The sequence below is a fragment of the Branchiostoma lanceolatum genome, chromosome 6, assembly GCF_035083965.1.
Source record: "Branchiostoma lanceolatum isolate klBraLanc5 chromosome 6, klBraLanc5.hap2, whole genome shotgun sequence".
Lineage (NCBI taxonomy): Eukaryota > Metazoa > Chordata > Leptocardii > Amphioxiformes > Branchiostomatidae > Branchiostoma > Branchiostoma lanceolatum.
In genome coordinates this window covers 12,753,746-12,767,343 of record NC_089727.1, presented here as the reverse complement: position 1 = coordinate 12,767,343, position 13,598 = coordinate 12,753,746, and the positions used below count along the sequence as shown (strand labels likewise).

The 13,598-nt window shown below is 41.7% G+C and overlaps 3 protein-coding genes across 7 annotated transcripts in view; 1 reads left to right on the top strand and 2 right to left on the bottom strand.

The window, feature by feature from the left end:
* Positions 1 to 868, bottom strand: part of LOC136436682 (MFS-type transporter SLC18B1-like) — a 16,903-nt gene extending 16,035 nt beyond the window's left edge. Inside the window, exon 1 of one of the 2 annotated variants that reach the window (XM_066430869.1) lies at positions 540 to 868. The gene's annotated coding sequence lies outside the window, so the exon portion shown is untranslated. The remainder of the gene's footprint in view (positions 1 to 539) is intronic. The other variant, XM_066430870.1, reaches the window with a different exon arrangement.
* LOC136436680 (ribosomal RNA-processing protein 8-like) overlaps positions 1 to 6,299 on the top strand; it is a 22,622-nt gene extending 16,323 nt beyond the window's left edge. Inside the window, exons 1-8 of one of the 4 annotated variants that reach the window (XM_066430864.1) lie at positions 1,046 to 1,161; positions 1,747 to 1,900; positions 2,336 to 3,743; positions 4,161 to 4,290; positions 4,467 to 4,596; positions 5,365 to 5,471; positions 5,601 to 5,697; positions 5,954 to 6,299. In XM_066430864.1, coding sequence (XP_066286961.1) covers positions 1,799 to 1,900; positions 2,336 to 3,743; positions 4,161 to 4,290; positions 4,467 to 4,596; positions 5,365 to 5,471; positions 5,601 to 5,697; positions 5,954 to 6,067 — 2,088 coding nt within the window. In that variant the 5' untranslated portion in view covers positions 1,046 to 1,161; positions 1,747 to 1,798 and the 3' untranslated portion in view covers positions 6,068 to 6,299. Of the gene's footprint in view, positions 1 to 1,045; positions 1,162 to 1,316; positions 1,392 to 1,746; positions 1,901 to 2,335; positions 3,744 to 4,160; positions 4,291 to 4,466; positions 4,597 to 5,364; positions 5,472 to 5,600; positions 5,698 to 5,953 lie in introns of those variants that run through there. The other 3 variants (XM_066430863.1, XM_066430865.1, XM_066430866.1) reach the window with 3 other exon arrangements.
* On the bottom strand, positions 5,835 to 13,598 carry LOC136436681 (mitochondrial disaggregase-like). Its single transcript, XM_066430868.1, has 16 exons — positions 13,214 to 13,598; positions 12,811 to 12,862; positions 12,363 to 12,449; positions 11,613 to 11,716; positions 11,255 to 11,383; positions 10,872 to 10,969; positions 9,570 to 9,684; positions 9,181 to 9,258; positions 8,877 to 8,932; positions 8,620 to 8,664; positions 8,282 to 8,443; positions 7,703 to 7,859; positions 7,302 to 7,378; positions 6,959 to 7,078; positions 6,682 to 6,786; positions 5,835 to 6,527 (listed from the first exon to the last, which is right to left on the bottom strand). The coding sequence occupies exons 1-16, from the start codon at positions 13,494 to 13,496 to the stop codon at positions 6,288 to 6,290; spliced, it is 1,908 nt and encodes a 635-aa protein (XP_066286965.1). The 5' UTR covers positions 13,497 to 13,598; the 3' UTR covers positions 5,835 to 6,287.

Sequence of the window (13,598 nt, the reverse complement as noted above, 5' to 3'; positions counted from 1 at the left end):
ATGACGCGGCGGCCGGCCGGGGTCGCAAAGTATTTCCTGTCCTTTTCTTGTCACCAGGACCATAAATATATTATTTTTTTGCCGAAATAAAGCAACCTGTGATGTTTGCTCATCAAATCATACTGTATGTCGGTACATTTCACCACCCTTTTTGTGTAAATGACACATAAGAAGACACCACTGAAAAACAAACATCATGGTGTATGGTAAGAAAGATGGCGGCGACCGGACGTGGCCGGGATCGCGAAGTATTTTTTGTCATTTTCTTGTCGCCAGGGCTATAAATATATTATTTTAAGACGGCATATAGCAACCTGTGATGTTAACACATCAAATCATACTGTATTTCGGTAGATTTCAGCCATCTTCATGTGTATTTCGTGTATTTCGGACGTGTATTTCGTGTATTTCCCGTATTTCGGTGAATACACGGACCGTTTTATATCTATATCATAAACCTCCTTGGTTGGAGACGCTTGAACCCCCACTGTTACATTTGCTTTGCATGTAACGCTACTAATACATGTGACGGTACGTACGTACAGGTGATGATGACGATGAAGTCCGCAGCCCGCCTGTCTCTTCTCTCCGTGGGAAACTTCAGTATCTTTCAAATCGCTTCATACAGGACAGGCTCATCAAAGAAAGCATCTGTTCTTGTTGTTGTACTAGGCTTACTTCCCTCTGACGACAGATGGACATGTGTGGTCATTTGGCCGCGTGATGGGCACTGTTTACTTTAGCCTGGAGTCCAGCCTTGTTATCTTGAGTCCGCTCCCGACGTCTTCTCTCCTGTCCCTGTTGACAGGGGAGCGGACGTCGTGTGCGCGAACTAAAGCTAACAAGGCTGGATGGGCTCCAGGCTACTGTTTACCTTTGCGACCCATCACCTAATAAGGGCGAGTACATTACATACAGAAGGGGAGGTTCACTTTACAACAATAACAGTATGTTAAGCTAAAAAAAAGTAGAATCTAGACTAACAAGTAAGACTTAAGACTAAAATAAGAATTATTTTAATCAACTCATATTTTCAGCTTCATATTTGTAGTTTTATAGGTGAATCAATGCTCCCCTTTGTCTACTGGTATATTCCAACATGGCTGCGCCCATGTAGATGCTGCGCCAGACGCTTGCCTGAAGTTTCTGTCGGGTATTTGGGTAACTTTCTTGCATTTTACACCTCTTTGGTTTGATATCCTATATTCCTTTGTTGACAAGATTCGTAAAGATTCTTTAAAAGTGTGAATATGATCTATGTAAGGAACGTCAAGTGCTAGATTTGTAATATAGAGTTACTTAGGGGAGGGGGGCACACACGTTTCCACTCGGGCTCAGTACAGAAGTCGTCTGTACGCGTGTAGTGTGTTGGTCTTGCTGCTATACTCACAGTTTGTACCTCCTGCTTTCCCTATAGCAGACTAAGTTATTTAGAACTGAGTATCTGTCTGAACATCTTGACCAACTAATGGCGGACCGTGTTGCCTGGAGGGAAAGAGCAACCCTAGTCCGGGCCGGGCAAGCTGCCCGATATGATGATGATGATGATGATGATCTGTTTTACTAATTACGGTATATTATGATGATGATGATATTCTGGTACTAGTACCAGAATAATTAACTTTCAGTCTTTTCGATTGCCTTTGTAAGTTTTAATGCTGAAAACTTCGCCTATGGCTCCGGTGGAGCAGACAAAATTATGATCTAACGGTGTTTGTTTTCTTTGTTTGTTCTTGCTTTTCATAGAAAAGATCACATCGACCGGCCTCTAGTCAACTCTCCAAAACAAGACCAGGAAATGGCGATGTTCGGGCCCTCCGACTGGGGTGATGACGATGATGCCGCACACCTGGCAGAGTCATTGTTCTCCTCTGGAGATGGTTTGTCCTCATTCACAAAGGTAAGATTCCTAAATAGTTACTCAAGCAACTGAACTGCATAGAATTTTGAAACAGTAAAAAAAAATGTATCCAGTTGCTTGAGTAACTATTTTTGCCGTATCTTATTACCTGGATGTCTAACCTTCATCAATGTAAGATTCATTGATTGATTTATCAACTGATTGATTGATATCCACCAGTGAACTTAATATAAGAGTCAAATCTGGTACAGTAGTGTGGAGTGTCTTCTAATCTAATGCTATATACTATATATACAGTTGCTTGAGTAACTATTTTTGGCGTATCTTATTACTAGTACCTGTATGTCTAACCTTCATTAACGTACATGTATATGATATATCTATACATGTATCTGTTGCAAGATTTTGTGTTTCTGGAGGTTGGTGAATGGAATATGTGCAGTTAAAACTGAAAATAATCTATCATGATTTCAGCACAAGAGGAAAAGTGTCAAATCACAAGAGGTTCCTTGGCAAGGAGGGAGTCAGGAAACTTTAGAACAGAAGAAAGAAGACTCCAAAATTGGTACTGAGCAGAGCAATGGCTCAACTGCCATACCTCACAAGCCAAAAAGGAAAAGAACCAGGAAGAAAAAGCCACACTTACAGGGCGATGATGGTGCAGAAATATCTTCCAAGCCACAACTAACACTGAAACAAAAGAGAAAGCTGAAGAGAAAAAGACAGGAAGAATCCAGTGTTGGGGAAGCCATATCCTCCAGCCGTCAAAGTGAAGCAGATGAAGAAACACTGACAGTAACTAAGAAGGTGAGAAAGTCAAAGACACAGCAAGGAGACAGTGTGGACCAGACGGACAACTACACCGATGCAGGACCTGTCAGAGTAAAGAGACCAAGTGTCAAGCAAGGAACGGCTAAAAACAGCAAGATATCTCCTTCAGGCACACCAGAAGTGCCAGAGACAAGTAGAAAAAGAAAAACAACTGCAGCAAGAAGTGAACCAAGTGTTCTGAATATCAAGGGGAAAACATCAGATGTTGGTGAAGTCCCTCCTGTTAAGACACTGAAGGTACAAAAGTTAAAGCAAGCAGAAAAGGAGACAGACGTCAATGAAGACACGACAGGACAAAGTGAAACCCAGGGCAGCCAAGAGGGCACGAAGGGAAGGAAAAAGCAGAAGAAGAAGAACAGGAATAAGAACAAATTCAAAGCAGCTGAAGGAGACAAACCCACAATACTAGTTGATGAACACAGCAAGATGTCTATGTCAGTACAAAAAAGTACTGAGTCCAAGGGCAGTACAGAAAAGTCTAGTCCTTCCGCCAAGGAAGAAGTTTCGACTAGAAAAGCTGTTTCTGTACTAAACAAACAAAGAAGAATGGCTGTTCTTAAAGTTGGAGACAAAACAGGGATTAGAGGAAACACTCCTCAGCAAGCTGCCAAGGAGGGAAAACTAGAAACTACCCCCAGTGCCAAACCCCCAGAAAGAAAGAAAAACTCTCCCTTTACAAAGCTGCAAAAGGTGTTGCAGTACATGCTGCCAAAGCAGGAGGCTGACAAGTCCCACCCATCCTTTCCAGAGCCGAATATTTCACATTTGGTGAACATGTCAGACGAGGAAGACAGTGGGAAGACTGCCAAGCTCAAAGGAGACACAGACATAATGGCAGAAAGCAGCAAGGTCAACACACAAAGTGGTGGTATTGCAGATTTAAGAACTAGACATCAACAGACTCCTTCTAAGACACCAGGAGAAAGTCTGAAGAAGGATACCAAAGAAGAAGTAATACTGGATCGTTCTTCTCTACTGAGACAAAAGATGGAGGCTAGGTTGAAGTCAGCCAGGTTCAGACAGATCAACGAGATGCTCTACACAACTACAGGTGGGCTTGGACAGAGAAAATTGTTTTCTTGGACATCTTTAAAAAGTCAGAGGAAAATTTGAACTTATAACTATATATATAAACTGTGTTAGTATGTACTAAGGTATAGACTTTTCCTGTTCATGTTATTCTTCCAGCAAGTTCCAGCTATCACCTTTTTTTTGGATTCTGAAAACCGACCAATTAGATGCTGTGTAAAAAGCATGTTGTGACAATATACTTGTAGTTTCACTATACACCCAACCACTGCCAAGCAACGTGATCACACAAAAAACATGATATTCAAATTATTCAATGTTTATATAGGTATGAGTCTTAGTTTTAAATGTCGTGAACTAGTACTGTGTTTTGTGTATAACACGGCAAAGCTCTGAAAATTGTCTGATGTCTTTCTATTCCTCTGACTTGTGTACGTAGGTGAAGAAGCCAGAAGGATGTTTCAGAAGGACCCAGGTGCATTCCAGGTGTACCACCAGGGCTTCTCAGCACAGGTGCAGAAATGGCCAGTAAATCCTGTGGACAAGATCATCATCTGGCTTAAGAGAAGGTACAATGTCATTTCTAGTGACAACCTGTTGAAAGGGAAACAACACTTGGTAGGGTTCTATCTGCAGCTAGCTATCTTTGTATTTTTATCCAAAGAGAGAAGTACTGTACTAGCTACAAAATGTGGTTGCAAAGTTAGTAGTGTACTTGTATCTGTAACTTTCCAAAATTTTACAGGCCGTCTTCTGAAGTAGTGGCAGACTTCGGATGTGGTGATGCCCAAATAGCTCAGAGTGTGAAGAACCAGGTTCACTCCTTCGACCTGGTGGCTGTCAACAAACATGTCACTGTGTGTGACATTACAAAGGTTTGTGCTTTAAGTTTATAAAAAATTGATACAGCTACAGTAGGGGTGGATACCGGTTTGGCTTAATAAGGTCCAAGTCTTTTAGTCCGGACCTGAACCTGATCCTGTCCAGTTGATGTTTTTGTTTTATTAGACCAATATTTAGCATAGAGAATTAATACTGACATGCACGACTATAAAAGTTTCTTGGTGAGAAGACTTTCAAGATAAACCAATGTTTGATAATTGAATGTTACACTTATTTTAAATGCCTTTTTTGTCAGAGGGAAGACTCAAAACACTTTTTATCAAACAAAATAGAAACATATATTTGTACTTTGTTCAGTTTTTTTTTGGACTCAGCTTTTTGGCTTTCAGGTTTTTTGGACTCGGTTCTTGGATGTTATAAAGGTCCGAATCAGGTCCAGCGAACCGGTATCCACCCCTAAGCATATGCTTTAGGTCACACGAATATTATTTGTTCTTGGAACTGGAAAAAGTATGCTCTGCTGGAAGATGAACATACATTATTAAGACAGATCGTGAGGGAGAAGTCTGTATCTTAGTGCTTGCAGGAATGGATATTGTTTGTCAAGTTTTCTTTCCAACCCTTTGTTTTAATCTCATTCTCTTCCTTGGTGTTTACTTTTGATGTTTGACTGGTGTCATAGATTAGTAAAAGAAATAAATGATGTTTATTGCAAGTTCATGCCTGGGCACATGTATGCGGGTGTAAGTAAGAATGATGGAGCTGTGTTTGTAAATGTTTATGTATGCTACCATATACAGGTTCCCCTGGAGGATGAGGCTGTGGATGTGGCAGTGTTCTCCCTGGCCCTGATGGGAACCAACATCTCTGACTTCCTCAGGGAAGCCAACAGGGTCCTCAAAATAGGGTAAGTTTGGTCCACACCAAGTTCTTTCCTTCGCTGCCTGACAGCTTTAAGGTGTAAATTGTCACTAATGACATAGACATGATTCATGATTTTTGTACCTTAAGAACCGTACATTTACATCCCTCACAGCGGTGTTCTTAAAATTGCTGAAGTCGCCAGCAGATTCGAAAACATCAATGGCTTCATCAGAGGACTGGCACTCTTTGGATTCAAGCTCGCGTCAAAGGTACTTTTATCTACTTCTTTATTTATTCCATATCTCATTGCAGAAGACGGAAACATGGTTACAATAAAATGCATGATATTTGGTTAAAAACATTTTACATCACAAAGGCAATCAAACAGACACACCCAAAACAATACTTAACTTCCATGAGGTTTAATAAAAATACCACAGTTCATCAGTTTAGCTTGCCAAATATTTTATTTGTGTTGTCCAGACATACTAAACCTCATATCAATCTTCTTTTGTGTCTCTGCAGGACCTGTCCAACAGCCACTTCGTCATGTTTGACTTTACAAAGATCTCAGAACCAAGGACCAGCAGGGCCAGTGCTAGTCTGGAACTCAGACCCTGTCTCTACAAGAAGAGATAGGACATGTACAGAGATGTAGTAAAGCCGCTAGAGCCTGCTTTGAAGGCTAAGATTTTTAACATTTAAGACCCGCCATCACCATAGACACAAACAGGCAGTTTGTTGATTAAAGCCTTTTGTCGACTTATTTCCCATATACAAAGAGTAATGAAATTTGGCATACTAATTAGATACTGAAAGAGTACAATCTTGTGGATGGTCCTGATGGGAATAAATAATTCTAGAAATTGGACCAGGCTGTGTCTCTGTCATCAGGTACTCTTGGCAAGTTCAAGTCCACACTTTTGCTCCCCTCTTTAACAAGCTGTAGTTTGATGACGGGGAGTTTCTCGGGCTCCTTGTTGTCATTCTTTGCCATGACGTCGTTAGGGTTGTCCACGGCGATGCGGAGTGTGCAACCTGGGTGTATCAGGCCTCTCTCGTGTGCTACTGCAACCTGGTTAACTACTCTTCTTTCCACCTGTGATAGTACAAACAACACAATCAGAAATCTTCAGCTATTTATAACTATGAAAATTTCATTCCTCGAATCATGGACACTACTACAACGGCTACATGTAAATGATACCTGAATGGCGGCTAAAACAATAAAACAAACGAATGAACAGACAAACCTCATGTTTGATAGACCTGGCTCCATAGTGGACATCGTACCCATCCGCCAGCACATCCAGCACCTGTCTGTCCCACAGCAGGGTGATTTTGTGCTTATTCATAGCCTGGGACAACAGAGTATGGTGATTTGATGAATGGCTGATTGGATGAATGGGCAGATGAAAGAATTGAGGGAGAGAGGGATGTATGTATGTAAACAAAAGGCATGGCTCAACAAAAATACTACTTTTCTATAAATCTAGAATGAGTTCTACCCATAAAATAACCCATACTCACTCTGTTGGCCCAAAACTCCATCTCCTTGGTTACCAGTTTGACAAGCTCTGATTGGCTGAACGGCAGGAAGTACACAATCTCATTGATCCGACCAATGAACTCGTCTCTTCTGAAAGATCTCTGAAAAAAAGATTGCAAACTGATTTTGTAGCAATATTGTGCTAGGACCATACAATTGGACTTGAAAAATAGTTACTCTCCATAATCACCTACAAAACATGGTCAGCTACAGTAGGTACAGGTACAGTACAGTAACAGAGAATTTGACTACCATTGATTGCAAAGAGCAAAGACATTTAATATGTTGAGTGCTTAAGACTTCTAGATTAGAAATCCATCTTACCTTTAAGATGGGATACACTACTTTCTCCTTAAACTGTCTGGAGATGGTGATCTTCTCAGTCAGCAACACATCATCATCTGAAAACAGGGACGTTCAAAATGTGGGCAACAACAATGGTACTGACACAGGAACAAGGCATAGCTTAGCTACCCAGGCATGTAGTTAGAAGTACTATTGTATTTTGGGGTAGAAATATATACCAGTTTTTTTTTTAGAGCAAAGTCAACTGAACCACAAACAAAACAAACCACATAGTAGCTGAAAACTCAACCTTCTTGTTGAATATAAACCTGTTCTGTCTTCTCTGTGCCCCAGTATGAGTGCATTAACTTATCAGTCCATTCTTATACAGCTTGCACTTGAAACTGTAGTTAATGTAACAAACAACAGAAAACCCTCACCACCAGTGTCCTGTCGTCTCTGCGCCCAAACCTCCTGCGCCTCCTTGCGCAGCTGAAGTCCGTGGTCCGCGATCACTTCACTGGCAAGGTTGGAGGTCATGACAAAGATAGCATCCTTGCACTCTACAGTCTTTCCCTTCCCGTCGGTAAGCCTTCCCTATTGTAACAATGACAAGGCCACAACAATTTACTTTATTCTTGGATTGAAAAGAACATTTGGAAAAAATTATGAACTGGAAAATCAACATGAAAACTGAGTCTGTATACTTTGCACACACAAGTTTCCGAGAATGAATGTATGATGCAAGATTTCCTTGCAGTCCAACGTTTATATCTTGCTGTCTTACTTGATTTTCACTTCAAAATGTCCAATTAGAAAGGAAATGAATGTGTTAATCCTGCTTCACTATTTCATAACGGGCTTTGTACATTTTGTTGATATAATTGACTTTGTAATATATCGTTACCGTTCTGTTAATGTTGCTTTTACTAAGTTATAGTGTGAGGGAGGGCAACTTGTAAAGGTGCGCCTGTTTTGCCCTCCCTTTCACATGATGAACTCAAATAAACAAATCCCACCTCATCAAAGAGCTGGAGCATGATCGTGAGGACGTCGGGGTGCGCTTTCTCCACCTCATCAAACAGCACCATGGCGTTGGGACACTGCTTCAGCTTCTTAGTCAGCTGGCCCCCCTGCTCATGTCCCACGTACCCCGGCGGCGATCCAATAAACTTTGCAACCTGTGGTTTGGGCGCAAAGTGTAATACAAAATGCATTACAGTCAGAGTACTTTGAGCTATAATATCTTAAACAAATGATTACCCCTGAGATTATACTCAAGGTGCCTTCAGGGATGTGGGTCACATTTTATCTTTTCATTAGTTGACCAATGGATGAAAGAGACAAAATTCCTCACCTCATGTTTCTCCTGGTACTCAGACATGTCCATCCGAACAAACCCCTGCAGAGAAAGGGTGTGTGTCATTTAAGAAAGAACTGAATTTTCACAAACGTCATCATTGATATAATGATCGACACATTTAACATATAACTTTAATGATGAATGAATCAAAATATCAAATGCTGTGGTCTGATCTGCAATTTTCTGGAGAATGAACATTACAGAAATGGCATATAAATATTTCCTACAAAAGACATGATATTGTAAATTACCTTCTTCACATCTTTGTGCATGTACCTGGCTATCTGCTTGGCCAGTTCTGTTTTACCTGTTAAAGGGAGATAACATATCAGCTGCAACATATCTGAGTCAACCAACTTTGATGTCCACAAAGTACATCTATTCTGTATCTAGTTGTGTCATCTGTATATTATATCTTTTTTTCAATTTTTATTATAACTACCCAGGTGACAGCAACTTGACAAGGATAGCATGAAATACATTAACTAAAACCAAAACACACAGACAGACACACATGTAAAGAAAGGCAACGCCTTGGGGGTGAGGTAAAATTACCTATTCCTGATGACCCAAGGAACAGGAACACCAGGGGATGGTCCTCGTCATACCAGCCATTCTCCTTTCTTCTGATGGCTGAGGTAGGAAGAAGAACATATCAAAAATTAACTGAAAGTCAACAGTATCAATCTGCTTCTCTCGTCAGTAAACCTGATTGGAACCTGAGTGAATAGGAACAAAGAGGATGAATACAAAAGGAAATTGGGCTCTTTTTAGATGTATTTGCAACTCAGCCAAGATGCTTGCCCAAAAAATTGTAAGATCATTACAGATGGTCAAATGGGGCATGAATGAGATTTTCCCAGTTAATGATAAAAAACAAATGAGGTATTTTATCAAATGAACTCAAGGTTCCAAACTTATTTTGTAACAAGCTCTGTTCCCACCTGCAGCAACTGTAGTGATGGCTCCCTCCTGTCCAATGATGTGCTCTCGTAGCCGCTCCTCAAGCGGAAACTTTCTCCTCTCCTCCACTTGCTTTTGTCTCTGCAGCTCTGCATACTGTCAAGAACAGAAAGAGATTAATGATATGCAACGTGCCAACAAAATCTAATCTCAAAATTAAACCAAAGATTAGTTTCTGTGTGTTGTTTAGAGCACATGATTTTGTACATATTTGTCGGCTTAACAGTCCAATGTTCAGCTGGGAAATGGTTGGACGACCTGGATTTTGCAGACGACCTGGCCCTTTTGGCCCATAAACAGCAACAGATGCAAGAGAAAACATCTACAATTGACACAAACTCTGCCTGCCTGGGCCTCAAGATCCACAGGGGAAAGACAAAGATCCTGAAAGTCAACACAGACTGCAGTACTTCCATTACTCTTGCAGGAGAACCACTAGAAGAAGTAGCCAAGTTCACATACCTAGGTAGTGTCATTGACAAACAGGGTGGAACAGATGCAGATGTGAAGGCACGGATAGGAAAAGCAAGATCAGCATTCCAGCAGCTGGACAAAGTCTGGAGATCATCAGAACTGACCTCCAGTACCAAGATCCGGATGTTCAACACCATGGTCAAACCCGTTCTACTGTATGGTGCAGAGACCTGGCGAACGACAACCAGCACAACAAAGAAGATTCAAACCTTCATAAATACCTGCCTCAGGAAGATCCTCAAAATCTACTGGCCCAGTACCATCAGAAATGAAGACCTATGGCAACGCACCGGGCAGGGACCAGTGGCAACCGACATCCTGCACAAGAGATGGACCTGGATTGGACATACACTGCGGAAGCCAGCATCGAGTACCACGAGGGAGGCCTTCACATGGAACCCCCCAGGGAAGCGGAAGAGGGGGAGGCCAAGGAACACATGGAGGAGGGACCTAGTGGCCGATGTGAAGGCATCCGGACACACATGGGAGCAGCTGATAGAGAGGGCCCAGGACCGCAAAGGATGGAGGCATCTCGTCCGTGGCCTATGCCCAAGGATGGGCGACAGGCCCAAGTAAGTAAGTTAACAGTCCAAACCCATAGCCTGGCCAATAATTGGTCAAAACATAAAAATGAAAAACAAAAGTCTAGTAATTAAAGATTTTGGCCAACATGCCATCACTCCCTTATTGGTCGAACGACTTATTTTGATGTTATCATACATATTTGGGAGACTCTTTTCTTCCAATTTATGCATGCATTATCAACCAACCACGTGCAAGAAAATGTAAGAAAGAAGTGAAACTCTCACCTTGTCTTTATACTCCTCCAGGAGTCTTTTGACCTCCATGTTGTGTGCATACAGGCCAGCTGCATGGCCACTGTCATTTTCCATGGTAGGATCTGCACCTGCGGGAGCGAATATACATTTTTACAATTGCATAAATCACATGTGAACGTCATCATTTGCACCTGGGGCAGCAAAAACACATCTATGCAATTGATTGATAATGTTCATTTTATTTCATTTCAGGCCACAGCAGTTCAATTGTCAGTTCGCTATTTTCTCAATAATGCTGAACAGGAATGCTATAGTAAAAGGATGTAGGAGTTTTGTGTCTTGGCACACACCTGAGCACACACAGTTTCAATACGTAGAGCTAAGATTCTAAGAAAGAAGTTTTTATTGCTTACCAGCTTCCAAGAGTGCCTTGACGACATGCACATCGTCTGTCAATACTGCATAGTGCAGAGCTGTGCATCCCCGGAAACTGGCTCGGTTGTTCAGCCGGTTACTAAACTCATCTTCTCTGGTCACAAGAACTGCAGTAGCAGAGTGAGAATAAGTTCTTGTCATACACATGTAATAGGTGGTTATATCTAGCCACTGGCTCAAAAAATTTCGGTCACTGGCTAGCAAGCGAATTTTTTTGAGCCAGCGGTCACTACGGAGGCTGGTACTCAGGCTAGGTTATATCAGTTGAACAGTACAGATACAGGTACAACAAACATTAGAAACCAAGATCATGGTTCAAAGACAAGGGAAACTTACCATCCAATGAATGCATTCCTTTCTCTCTTGCAGTCTGGTAAACATTGACGAACTCCTCTCTCATGTTGGGGTCAGCACCAGCCTCCAGTAGGGCCTTTACTGCCCTGTCATAGTTTATGAAAGAAAAATGTTGATTTGAAATGTCCAATGGCCAGAGAAGGTTTTCTGCAAGTTGCAGGTGGGCATTTCAAACTGCATGAAGAATGTCCGACTGAAATGCATACTTCAGAAGAGAAAATGACATTTCATTGCCCTTCCTGCCCAAGCAACTTGTGATGTTCAAATTGCTTCCCTAATAGCAACCCTTCTTAGAGCTGCAGAGCTAGATTAAGAATCAAGGCTTGGAAAGAACTGCCTACAGTAATATAGTATGCTTACATAGCATTACAGATATAACTGCAGATGACAGCCACTTGACCCACTTGTAAATGTAAGCCTGGGAAAAATGGGCAAAAACTGGCCGAGCAATAAGGAGGTTGTAAGAGCTAATGTCAGTGATTGTGAATCTTTGATGAAGTAACATTGCCTGCAATTCCTGACCTTTTCCATCTGGATAAAATTAACTTTGTACAAACTTGTATAAAGTTGAAGTGAACAAAGTTCAGAAGTTTCTTTATCATTTATCAGCACCTTCACACAATGATGCCAGAACACAGACACACCGGGACACACGTATTCCACTAATATTAGGTCCCTCTGCTTACCTGAAGTGAGCTTAACTGGTTCAAGATCCCTTTCACATTTGCTTACCCTAAGTTCCCACTGACAGCTGCGACCATCAGTGGAGTCCATCCTAAAATGTGTCGCTGGTTCACATCAACTCCAATCTCTGCCAGTCTGCAAATGTAATGGAAATAATTTGGAAGACACTTCATAGATCTAAGACATGTAACACTTCTTCCAATTCAACTCCGAGACACTTTGCTGTAGTAATACAAATGTACAGTCAAACCAAGCAACCACCTCTTCAAGCCTACTACTAACTGTCCAAAATGACTGCTTTTGTCCTAACCCCAGGTGGTTATCTTGTGCAGGTTTGACAGTAATAACAGTAAACGCTGCAAATTATAGGGCTCACCTTGCATGAGCATTTTATATAGGCCACAGGAATTTACTTCCTTGGTTCTTGGACGTGTGTTTTAGTATTGTAGTATTGGTGCTGCAGAAGTGACAGTGTTAGCTTATAATGATTTCTCACCGTTTGATTTCTGTGACATCATTACGCTTTGCTGCTGTAAATAGCTGGGAATCTGTGGCAAAGGAAAGTAAATCCACCTGTACATTACACTGTAAAACTGACATAAAATGTAGACATCACTTTTCAAATCTCCCACATTGGACCAATAATTTACGTAATTTACGTACTACCATACACATGTTGCACTTTCACGTCTGTATCGCACAATCGTCATACTGTTCAAGCAACTAGTTCGTTGTTATATGCACAACTGTCCATGTGAACGTTAGCTCGATCCTTTTCGACTATCACTCATCAGTTGTCATAGCCTCACTGAAAACTGTATTACAAAAATCGCAAAATGTATATGTCTACGTCTTTACCTCTGGTACTAGGAGATGATGTAATACACATGTGTACGTACGGTTGTCGGCGCCACGGCTTCCATAACAGTAGGCAACACCAGCCGCCAGGAACACACCAGCTCCGCACCCTGACGCAACAGCTGCCCCCCTCCCACCCCAAGCGTTTCCGCGAACAAAAACACCACAAACACGCCAAAAATTCCCGTTTCGTGTAGACAGGTGAGATCTATGGAATGTTAACGTGGTGTTTCTCAGTGGCAGGCGTGTACCATGTCCTAGTTTGACCAGACTTGGGGTAAGTTTCACGCCTTTCGAGAAAATTCTAGTACAGGACGCCGCCATCTTGGATGGTTTTGGTCTGGCAAAGCCTCACGGGATGCCGTCGTCTGCTAAATCAGGCAGAAAATCTTCAAGCAGATGTTGGGAGGGAAAATCGTAAAATTT

Excerpts from the sequence above, each read along its gene's own strand:
- LOC136436681 (XM_066430868.1), bottom strand. The coding sequence starts at position 13,496 with ATGGCGGCGTCCTGTACTAGAATTTTCTCGAAAGGCGTGAAACTTACC. Across the intron at positions 9,259-9,569 it reads CATCACTACAGTTGCTGCAG|CCATCAGAAGAAAGGAGAAT; the intron begins GTGGGAACAGAG and ends TTCCTACCTCAG. Across the intron at positions 6,528-6,681 it reads CCAGGTCTATCAAACATGAG|GTGGAAAGAAGAGTAGTTAA; the intron begins GTTTGTCTGTTC and ends GTACTATCACAG.